This window comes from Macaca thibetana, chromosome 17 (genome assembly GCF_024542745.1).
Source record: "Macaca thibetana thibetana isolate TM-01 chromosome 17, ASM2454274v1, whole genome shotgun sequence".
In the NCBI taxonomy this organism is placed as follows: domain Eukaryota; kingdom Metazoa; phylum Chordata; class Mammalia; order Primates; family Cercopithecidae; genus Macaca; species Macaca thibetana.
In genome coordinates, this window is record NC_065594.1 from 10350926 (window position 1) to 10362946 (window position 12021).

Consider the following 12021-nt stretch of genomic DNA (forward strand, 5'->3'; position numbering starts at 1 on the left):
GCTTCCTTCCCAGCTCTCCCAAGGAACCAACCAATTTAATATATTTATGTTTATATTGTTGCGAACTATGATTTTTATAGTTACTATATATTATATATATATAAAATATAGTTAGTACAAGCAACAACCCCACATGGCTTCGCTGACTATCTGGCTGAATGCTACAATTTATGTGGCACCTTCTTCTGCCAGCATTCCTGTCTGGCGGCAGGGTGCTGACACAATCACTGTTTTATCCATTTCTTTGTTATAGGCTCAGAACCTGGGGAGGCCTAACGTGTTTCTCTGGGGTGCAGCCTTGCTACCGCCGTTGGCAAGCCCTCTCATGGTCTTTGTGGGCAGGACATACTCGGGTTTCCTTCCTGCTCGCCGTTGTAAAAAGCTGGCTGCCTGCAGGTGCATCTGTAGCAGGCTGGTGAATACTGGCAGCATGGGGTGTTGTAGATGGTCTTTATGCAGACTTCGTGCTAAAGCCCTGTTGCTGAGGAATTGCTGTGGCCGATTTCCTGGAGATAACACCTAATCCTGGCTAGGTGCCTTATGAGGTAGGGTAGGGATTATTGAGTTACTTATTTGCAAACCCTTGTGAACTCTTGGGAGATGGGCAGTTACTGTTGAGTGTCATCTTAAAGGGCCATTCAGAACATTCTTGAGGTAGTGTGGTAGTGAGCTAGGACTACATAACAAAGTACCACAAAACGTGGCTTAGTACAAGCAAGAAGTAGTGAGCTAGGACTACATAACAAAGTACCACAAAACGTGGCTTAGTACAAGCAAGAGAAATGTATTGTCTCACAGTACTGGAGGTTAGAAGTCTGACATCAAGGTGTGGGCAGAGTTGGTTCCTTTGGAGAGCTGGGAAGGAAGGAGCTGTTCCAGGCCTCTCTCTTTGGCTTGTAGATGGCCATTTTCTCTGTGTGTCTCATACCATCTTCCTTCTGTGTGTGTCGTTTATGTGTCCAAATTTCTCCTTTTTCTAAGGAGACTGGTTATATTGGATTAAGGCTCACCCTGATGACCTCGCTTTAACTTGATTACCTCTGTAAAGACCCGATTCTAAATGAAGTCACATTCTGAGGTATTGGGGGTTAGGACTTAAAAAATATGAACTTTGGAGGACATGTTTCAACTCATAACAGGTAGCAGCACAGTGTAGGATTATGTGGGAATCGTTAAAAGCTACTTGTGAACGTTAGATTTTCAGCTACTAGGAAGGTTAGCGTTCTAGATGTTTTCACACATTTGCAGTCATTCTTTCTGACAGATGTGAGAGCACATTCTCAGTTTGGTGCCATAGACTGGGTCCGGTACAGTCAGCTTATTTGCTTGCTAACTTGTAGGAAGAAAGTTTGGCAAACAGTTTAAAAAGAGGGAAAATTTTGTCTCTAGAATTACGTACAAATTGATTTTTTTCCCCTTAAGAGTTTATTGCCTGAAGGTTTGCCTTGTAGCTATTTTTTCACTTGTTTTCAAGTTTGTTTTAATAATTGTATAAAAAGAAATACCTGAAAACTAAATTTTTTTTTGTTCTAGACTTAAAAGAAATTGTGTTCGTCATCCAGAGTCAAAGTAATTCTTTTCATGCAAAGAGAGCAGAACAGTTAAAAAAAAGCATCTTAAAGCAGGCTGCAGACCTTACACAGGTACGTAGCAATGGCTGGGGGGCTGCCAGTTACAGATTTCTTGATTACCTTGATGTTTCCCAAAACACTGGATCTGTGGAGAATCAGTTTTTATTTAGACGAGAATAACTCCTCTGGCTCATTTTGCTTACTTAATATTGAGTATTTGTTGTTGAAAATATTTTGGTCAGCTGGGCGTGGTGGCTCACGCCTGTAATCCCAGCACTGTGGGAGGCCAAGGTGGGTGGATCCCTTGACGTCAGGCGTTCGAGACCAGCCTGGCCAACATGGCGAAACCCCGTCTCTACTAAAAATACGAAAATTAGCAAGGCACGGTGACGCATGTCTGTAATCCCAGCTATTCGGGAGGCTGAGGCAGAAGAATCGCTTGAACCCAGGAGGCAGAGGTTGCAGTGAGCCAAGATACAACACTGCACTCCAGCCTGGGTGACAGAGTGGTACTCTGTCTCAAAAAAAAGAAAGAAAATGTTTTGGTTAATTCCTAATGCACAAATTATCATATTCTGAATTATTTTGTGTGTGTGTGTGTGTGTGTGTGTGTATATAAATATATATATATAAATTTAAGAGAACTATATAATTGTGTGGGGCAACTGTGGATTTGTCACGAAGTATGATAAAAGCAAGTAGAAGAAATAACTTTTTAAAGGCAAGGCTTAAAATAGAGATAATTAACGTTCAAAATTTTGGTAACAAGTTCTAAGGCAATTTTCATGTTGGAATAACATTTTCATTAATCTTAGTGCAGTGCTTCCTCTATGAGTCTCTTAATCTGCTTTTTTAATTGGATGTCATTAATTTAACTTTTGATTTGATTTATAATGTAATATTCCAGAAGGATTATGGAGAGAAAAATCTACTCATGTAGGTACATTTTAATAACATTTAAAATAGGCATGAACAGAATATAAAGCTGCTCTGAATAATGCTGGAGGTTTGGAGTGAGGGCGGATCTACCTTATGCTGCCCTATAGGTGCTTTCCTTCTTTAGCTAAGTAAGTCCGTCAAGACCACTGCACTATGTTGTGATGGCCTTCAAGACCGACGTGCTTGCCTGTAGTTAAATGCTATCCCTTTGTTCTCCCAGGAAAGAACTCTTTGACAGGAGACATATGTGGCTGACAGATTGCTTTCTTTCTCTTCATGGGTACTGGAAAATAAAGGGTCAGAAATGTCAGTGGAAACATAAACAGCCTTAACAGTATTCAAGGCAAGGAACTGCTGGGAATAGGGTTTATTATGCTTAATTTCTAAATGCTTTATATATAAATGTATCGAACTGTCCTGTGTCCCTGCAAGGCCAGGTTCTCTGGGCTGCTGTGCTTGAAACATCATGCTTTCTCAAAGGAGAGGAAAGTAATACATGCTATAGATAGATTGTTTTTCAGTAGTCAGAGATAGGAGCAGCTTGATAAGTTAAAAATTTTTCTTTTTTGGCTGGGCGCGGTGGCTCATGCCTATAATCCCAGCACTTTGGGAGGCCGAGGTGGGTGGATCATGAGGTCGAGAGATTGAGACCATCCTGGCCAACATGGTGAAACCCTGTCTCTACTAGAAATATAAAAATTAGCTGAGTGTGGTGGTGTGCGCCTGTAGTCCTAGCTGCTCAGGAGACTGAGGCAGGAGAATCACTTGAACCCAGGAAACAGAGGTTGCAGTGAACTAAGATAGCACCACTGCACCTCCAGCCTGGTGACAGAGCAAAATTCTGTCTCCAAAAAAAAAAAAAAAAAAATTTTTTTTTTTTTCTTTTTTTTGGAAACCTAACTTTTGGAGGTTTTCTCCTACTAAACCTTCATGGATTGTATTAGAGAGGCAGACATGCAGCAGCCTTGACTAGCTGGCCTCTTCCGTCCGCTCTGCTGGAGGCACTAGTGGGGTAGCCAAGTGCAGGCCGCTGCAGGGGGGAGGAGGAGCCAGAAGCCCAGCTAATCCATGCCTCAGGTGGGTCCAGGGAAGCTCTAACTGGATTTTGCTCAGTCAGACCTTGGCAATTACCCCAAACTGTGTGATCAGTGATGACATCAGAACCACAGTTAGGCATCCCTTGTTCATATGAATTAAGAGCACACATTTCCCTACGTCACCTGCATGTGCTGCTGCTCCCAGCAGTACCTTTCGTTTTGCAGATACGGATTTGTGTTTTTTAGATTATGTATCTTCCCCAGTAGTCCTTGACATTGATATGGATAGCGATGCCCCTTGCCATCTAAGCCTAGTTGATTGCATATGCCCCTATACTCCCTCTACTGTTCATCTACTCTTATTTTTGGCCAATTTTATTTGTGTGCAAATGGATATTCATTGCTGGCTCTCTACCTGTCTTTCCGCTTCTGTTCTTCTGGGAAGAGTAGTTTTCAGAGCACCTTCGAGCAGGGCAGTGTTCCTGGGACTTGGTTTATAGCGGGGATAAGGCATGTGGGTATGTTTTGGTGGGAAGCAATAGAAATGATAAAGTATTCCTCCTTCTCCTCTTCCCCTTAGGAAAAATGAGAGTTGGCAGGATGCTGCTGGGGGCTGGATATGCCTGCTTCTTTGAGAGGCTCTGGGGCTCTGCAAAGGATAGGGCCCAGGTACAAGAGCACCGAATGCTTAAAACTAACTCTAGGCTCTGGGGAGGATGGTTAGAGGTTCCTGTGTAAGCTGAACTTGGCAGTTGTATATAGGAATGGAGAATGTGTGTTATAGTTCTCTTTGGTGTCTGTCAGGATTGAGGCAAGACGGTAGGCAGCTGAGCAGGTGTGGATTCAGCAGAGCAGAAGGAACCTCCATTGCTTGTTACCTTGTGCCAAGATAGTTGCACCAGAGCTTGTTAACTGAAGTCCCTGTCTCTGGATCCCAGCTTCATCTTCTACCGCTCACCCCCTGGCACTTTATTTGCCGGTAACTTCAAACTTGATATGGTTCTAGGATCACTTGCCATATTAGTGCATCCTTGCATTGCTATAAAGAAATACTTGAGACTGGGCCATTTATAAAGAAAAGAGGTTCAATTGGCTTATGGTTCCATAGGCTGTACAGGAAACATGACAGCTTCTCGGGAGGCCTCAGGAAACTTTCAATCATGGCACAAGGTGAAGGGGAAGCAGGCACATCTTATGTGGCTGGAGCAGGAGGGAGAGAGAGGGGAGGTGCTACACACTTTTAAGCAACCACATCTCTCAATAACTCACTCTCCTCATGACAACACCAAGGGGGATGATGTTAAACCATGAGAAACTGCCCCCATGATCCGGTCACCTCCCTCCAGGCCCTGCTTCCAACGCTGGGAATTACAATTCCACATGAGATTTGGGTGGGGACACAGATTCAGACCACATCGCCTGCTATGCCCCTGTGGCTTTGTATATTGTAGATCCCGTCTTCTTGTCAAGCCTATGTATCCCCATAAAGGTATTCTGTGCACCATCTTGACCCGCCGTGCTAAGCTACTTCCTTTTTGATTCCACTTTTGTATCTTGGACAAAATTCTGTTCTATACTTTTTACCTGTCTCTTTTACAAATTTTGAGAGCAGAGAATAGACTATGTCTTCTGAGTTGATTCTTCAGAACCAAGCATTGAATCCTTGAAATTCATGATCTTTTCTTTCCCAGAGTTACTTTCTTCTCTACTGTAATAGAAGTTTCCTTGTATTTCTCCTATATACAGTATGGACCTTCACCTGTACGTACACAAGCATGCACACACATTCTGTATTAAATCATAAGTTCTTTGAAGGCAAACACTTCTTTGGATCCTTCCATAACACCTTGAACATAGTAGGTATTCAGCATATGGCAACTGAATTGACTCTAAGAAATTTATCAAATGAAAATGAAAATTTAAGTAACTTATGTATTTTATTCCTATTAACTCTTAAATGGATAATGGCCAACCTCCCTCTTATTAAATATAGTAGCTATTTACTTCTCTCAGTGAAACCACAGAGTTTAGGAATAAGAGTAGAAAAAAAAATTAGGTATGAGCTGGTGCTAGAAAAATATGATCTTATGAATAATTAAATCTTTTGGAGATAATATGAAAAAGAACCAGAAGATACACTTGACTACTTTAACACAGACAACATAATAGTGACTTAAAGAAGATGGAAATCCTTCAGTATTGAAACAAAATTGAAAAAAAAAAGAAGATGGAAGATGTACTTCTCCCCACCCAACAGTCCAGTCGGTGGGGGCCTGGGGAGGCAGCTCTGCTCCGGGTTCCTCTGTCCTGTTACTTGGATGAAGTGTCTTGTCCTGCTTGGTTGAAGCTGACCTACATTCTGCATTACAGTGTGTGGAGGCCAAGCTGCTTCCTTTTAAGGATTTTGTACCTTGCAATTGTATATGTTGTGTCCCTTTATGTACCTATGTCCAGGGTATATCATGTGGGTTACACCTGGGCTGGGAAGTGTAATGTCTGGTTGGGTGGTCCTGGATTCAGCTAGAACTCAAGGGGTTCTAATCTTTAGAAGGGAAAGGGAGCATGGATACAGAGGGACAAATCAACATCTCTGCCAAAGTCAGGATTTTGTTTCCATATCAAGGACTCACTTAGTCTGCAGAATTTATTTATGAACCTCTCATTCATTCTTTTCCTATTTGAAGACATACTATGGGCAAAGTACTGGGAATACAGAGATCAACAAGACATAATCTTGGTACTTGAAGAATGCACAGTCCCAGAGAGGAGAAGGGCCATCAGCAGGCAGTTTTTCTTTTTTTTCTTTTTCTTTTTTTTGCTCTGTCACCCAGGCTGGAGTGCAGTGGTGTGATCTCGGCTCACTGCAAGCTCTTCCTCCTGGGTTCACACCATTCTTCTGCCTCAGCCTCCCGCGTAACTGGGACTACAGGCACCCGCTACCATGCCCGGCTAATTTTTTTTTTTTTTGTATTTTTAGTAGAGACGGGGTTTCACTGTGTTAGCCAGGACGGTCTTGATCTCCTGAACTCGTGATCCACCCACCTTGGCCTCCCAAAGTGCTGGGATTACAGGCATGAGCCACTGTGCCCGGCCAACCAGGCAGTTTTCAAGCAAGGTGGAAGGGCAGTGATAGAAGGGTATACATGGAACACGAAGGAGGGCCCCTACCATGGTGAGGTGGGGCAGGGGAGCTGAGGAGGGAATGTGATGCTCCAGGAGGGATTTCTGAAAGTGCTGAGCCTGGAACTGAGCCTACCTATTAGGCACTAGCTAGGTTGAGGCTGAGGTGGGAGGGGAGGGCTCTCTGGGTAAGGAGGACAGCAGGTAAGGTGGCCAGATGAGAGGCGGAAGCACAGATGTGTGTGCCCTAATGCTGTCCTGGGGTCAGCAGATGGGGGGTGGCAGTGTGGGCCCCAGGCCTGGAAAGTCAGGAGGGAACATGGTCACATGGAATTGTTTATCCTGTGGGGAGCCAGACTTTTCTGGGGGCTTCTCTGAGGGCTCTCCTGGTATTCTGAGGTGTATCTATTTGGTACACAAGGTGGTTAGCGTCTCTCGTCTCTGGCAATACATGTAGCAGTGACCCTGGTCGCTGTTACAATTAAAAGTGCCCCTTGGTTGAGGATTACTACCAGCGAGTGCCGTTAGGGAGTAGGCCTGGTAGAGTTTGTGTTTTAAAACCGTCCTCTGGTGGCCTTAGGTAGAGTGGCATTAAGAGAGCCAGGACTGGGCAAGGAACCTCATTCTAAGGCCGTGGGACTAGTCTTGGACCATGCTGCTCAGGGCGGGTTGCAGACTGCTGTGTGCCTTCTGCCACAGCAGTTTGAGAAGCCCTGGGCTGGGGACAGGGCCATGGATCTGGCCAGGGGGGGCGTAGGGGTGCTGCAGGGCCAGAATGGTGGGAGATGGACCCAGGCTGGAGAGAATGTCAGGGACGCTCCCAGCTGGGACTCAGATGAGGTGGGGCTGCTGAGTGAGACGGAGGAAGGTTCTCTGGTTTAGAGGGTGATGATGACTTCGGGTGTCATATCTGAAGTGAGCGTGTGAGCAGCTGGAGGCTGGATATTTGTTTTACGCTCAGGAGAAAGATTTGGCCAGAAGATGGTAGATTTGAGAGTCAGCAACATACGTAGGTAGTGGCTGGAAGCTTGAAGGTGCTGCTTCCAGGGGAAGCCAAGGGCCCTGGAGGAAGACCAGTGTCTAGGGGCTGGGCAGAGTCAGAGCAGACTGAAGGGCCATATGAAGGGATACAGAGAGGAGGGGCGGTTTGGGATGCTGGGGACCTGAGGACCGGCCCGTCAAATCACCATCAGTAATGCGACGTTCTCCGGAGAGGCCTCAGAGAGACCAGTCTCAGACCGCCTGACTAATCAGGATGGTGGCCTGTGCACTGACCTCAGGATGCATCCCACTCAGTGTGCTTTGTTGTTGCTGGCACTGCCGCTGTTGTTATTTGTTTTTAATTGTGATAAAAAAAACACATAAAATTTACATCTTAAGTGTACAACTCAGCAGTGTTAAGTGGAATCATGTTGTGCAACAGATCTCCGGAACTTTTTTATCTTGTGAAACTAAAATCTGTACCCATTGAACAACATTCAATGCTCCCCATTCCTCCCTCCCCCAGCCCCTGGCTACCACCATTCTACTTGCTGTTTCTGTGAATTTGATTTTTCCAGATCTCTCGAAGAGTGGAGTCATAGGGTATTTGTCCTTTTGTGACTGGCTTCTGTCACTTACTAATGCCTTCAGGGTTTATGACAGACTCTGTGTTGTTGTAGGTAACCTCAGTCCACTGTGATGGACATTTTCATCTGTAGACACCTATTTCCTCGGATGCTTATTTGGCGTTTCACGTATGCATCCCCAAGGTGTACTGTGTCCTTCAGTGTATCTGTTCTGCCTGCAGACTCCAGAGGAAGGTGGGACCTGTTCCCTACTCCTCTTTGCATCCCCCATAGCATGTAGTAGATTGCCAGCCACACACAGCATTAGAAACTGTATTTCCATTGATTCGTTGTCCTTAGCTTTTGAAGCTTAGGAAATAGCTACATTTCTTTAAAGTATTTGACTTTTTAGTGCTTTATTCTCTGCATCTATTTAGCTTCATAACACTTATGCTTAGTTTTTATTGTCCTTTATTTGCAATTTTCTGTTTAGGCAACCTGTTGAGTAGGGGACTTAGATTGCCACTAGGTGGCAACATTGGTTTTACATTTAAAGGCACGTAATTAACCAATATCGTTAAGCAATGCACCCCCCTCACCCCCAGCATTTAATTTCTGTGATAGTAAGTAGAGCCTAGACTAAAGCAATAAGGAAGCTTCCCTTTAATTATAAGATAGTCTGTTATTGTTGTGAAATTTTTTGCTTGGATGAAGACAGCTAAGAGCACCAAAGTAGGTATGACAAAACTTTAATTTGCTCACAAGATCCAGAGTGAGCTTTTAGAGCTTAGGTAGTTTCATTTTTGGATTAACAAGTCTTTCGGAAGTTGAACTGTCCAGAAAGATTTTAGGGTTTGCAATTATTCTGGATTCTGGATCATTTTTTCTTTTACAGAGTTTTTTTTTTATGGCACATGTGTGATTAAAAGTTGACTTTATTCTATGAATAGCACTCTAGAGATCCATAAATGGGGCCAAGTGCTGTGGTTCACGCTTGTAATCCCAGCACCTTGGGAGGCCAAGGCGGGCGGATCACCTGAGGGCTGGAGTTCAAGACCGGCCTAGCCAACATGGTGAAACACTGTCTATACAGAAATACAAAAATTAGCTGGTCATGGTGGCAGACTCCTGTAATCCCAGCTACTCTGGAGGCAGAGGCAGGAGAGTTGCTTGGACCCAGGAGGCAGAGGTTGCAGTGACCCGAGATTGTACCACTGCACTCCAGCCTGGGCAACAGAGCGAGACTCCGTCTCAAAAAAAAAAAAAAAAAAGATCCAAGACCAAGAATGACTGACAGCTAACATAGAGTCTGTAGACAATACTTAGGGGGCAATGATGAGATAACTTGACCTGGAACTAAATGAAAATAGAGAAATAAGATCAACTTCTGAGAATTAAATGCTTAAATTCACAAAGCGTAGGGAGGCAAAATCACTTTAAAGAGGCAGGAGGGCTCCTTAGTTAAAACCTAGCTGGAGGCGGTTTTTTTGTTTTTGTTTTTGTCTTTGAGATGGAGTTTTGCTCCTATTTCCCAGGCTGCAGTGCAGTGGTGCGATCTCAGCTCACTGCAACCTCTGCCTTCTGGGTTCAAGCGATTCTCCTGCCTCAGCCTCCAGAGTAGCTGGAGTTACAGGTGCCTGCTACCACGCCTGGCTGATTTTTTGTATTTTTAGTAGAGATGGGGTTTTACCGTGTTGACCAGGCTGCTCTCGAACTCCTGACCTCAGGTGACCCACCTGTCTTGGCCTTCTAAAGTTCTGAGATTCCAGGTGTGAGCCACCGCGCCCTGCCTGCTGGAGGCTGTTTTAAGAAATGGACATAAGAAAGAACTGGTGACTCTGTCAGCTATGGGAGCTGAGAAAGGGAAAAACTAAGAGGCAGAAGTTGTCGGCATCCCAGTGCTGTTGTGGGAGCAGGAGCAGGCTGGCTCCTCAAAGGGGTGCCTCAGCAGCTTGGTGTGGCAGGTATGCACTGTGCCTGTAAGGGACAGGATGTCACCTGGGACCTGTGTCTGTAAGGGACCCTCATGTCACCTGGGACCCCAATTATGAAGCATGAAGGTTGCAATTTTGGTTTCTTCATCAATTTGCCCACCATGAACATTCGTAAAAGTTGCTTGGTGAGGCAGAAGTCAGCAGTAAGTTTTATCATTTGAATATTTATCTGATAGCTCAAAATATATACTCCTCCCACAATACCAGATGTCTAGAACTGCTGTTTAGTCATTACTCTGTCAGGTTGCACTTGACTACAAAGTCTGCCAAAAAATTAAGGTGCAAAAATATAATGATTTCTGTGATTATACATCTGTTTTCAGCTATTCTCTTTGCTTAGGCAAGTCATTACCTATGCCTGTTTTGCCTCAAGATGCTAAAACGCAGCCTTATTAAAAACACAAACATTTTTCATCATTACAGCGTGAATATAAAAAGAAAGAGCCTAAACTAACTTTTTATCTGACATTTAATACTGTACATGGAGTTGTTAGTAGAAGAGTTAAACTGTTTCCCTTGTTTTCTACAAGGGTCATTGTAAGTAGTCATTTCCATCTCCAATTTTGAAGCTTATCATGCAGTTATAATGGTGCTGAAGTTGTGTGGGATGAGTAAAGTGTGTATTGGGAGTGGAATGTGATGTTTGTAGATTGCAGCGAATGGAAAGGAGGGTTGGTGAGAGTGGGGATGCGGCTGATGACTATGGCTTCCTAAATGTGGATCTGCACATAGAAGAATGCAGAGTTTGAAGAGGAGCTGTTTTTTTCTCCCTGTGGAGGGGTAATATGAAGTGATCAAGACTGACTATTTAAAGAGGTATGCGAACAAAAAGCAAAGTGGAGGTGAGGCAAACAGAAACCCGAAGGGAGAGTTTGTACAATGATCTAATAAATCACCTGCTTGGATTTATTTTGTTCAGATGCCTATTATGTGCACAGCATCTGTATCAATTATGATTTGACTTCTTTTTTTAACTTAACATTCCTTCTTGAGTGGATATTTGTGTAAAAATTCTTACATTAAATATTTTGTTTGTTACATGAAACAGGAGAGCAAACAGCTCAGGCTCTAGAGATGATGCTGTTAAGTATCTTGAATTTATGTTGTGATGGCAAAGCTGTCACCTGAGTATTTTTATTTTTCCTTCTGGTTCCTGGGGTCTAGCCACCAAGGGGATCCCATGCGGAGATAATCTTTCCTGTAGTTTCAAAAGCAAATTAACACCTGTCTAAAACCATTATTGTTCTCCAAAGGAACTTTATGTAAGATGAAATTGGAAACAATGAAGGAGAGAAGATAAAGCATAATTGCATTGTTTTCAGTAGGTTCTAGTAAAGCAAGGATCCGGGCACCATTTGAAGACACTAAAGTAGGAACTCAGCACAAGGCCAAGGTCATGCTTGCCCAGGGAATCACTTTGGATGGGGAGCAGAGAAGTCAGCCACTGTAGAAGGAATATTTGGGGAGAGGGGTAGGACAGTGTTTAGAATTAAGGCAGGAGCTGAGAAATAGGCAGAACCAGAGATAAATTATGGTTCCAGGCAAGGCAACCTGCAAATACCACCCCGCTCCCCCGACCAAAAAAAAAAAAAAAATCAGAAGTCAGGATGCTTAAAAGAGTTTCATTATTGGGGGCAGAGGTCGGAGGGGTCAGAGGTTGGATTACATTTTCTGCATTAGACCAAATGGAGCTAACCTAGCTGCTTAGAGACCTCTACACTCTCCACCCCGAACTATATAGCTTTTGAAGAGAACTGACACTTCTAATTTTGTAGCCTTTTGTGGTGAGACTATAAACCCTTTATTTAAAACC

The 12021-nt window shown here is 43.8% G+C and overlaps 2 protein-coding genes across 7 annotated transcripts in view; one reads left to right on the forward strand and one right to left on the reverse strand.

Moving 5' to 3' along the window:
• Positions 1-12021, reverse strand: part of HMGB1 (high mobility group box 1) — a 979364-nt gene that overhangs the window by 748338 nt on the left and 219005 nt on the right. The window lies entirely within an intron of this gene.
• The window catches only part of B3GLCT (beta 3-glucosyltransferase), a 389525-nt gene that overhangs the window by 28410 nt on the left and 349094 nt on the right, over positions 1-12021 (forward strand). For all 4 annotated transcript variants that reach the window (XM_050766878.1, XM_050766880.1, XM_050766879.1 and 1 more), the window contains exon 4: positions 1534-1643. In XM_050766878.1, coding sequence (XP_050622835.1) covers positions 1534-1643 — 110 coding nt within the window. The remainder of the gene's footprint in view (positions 1-1533; positions 1644-12021) is intronic.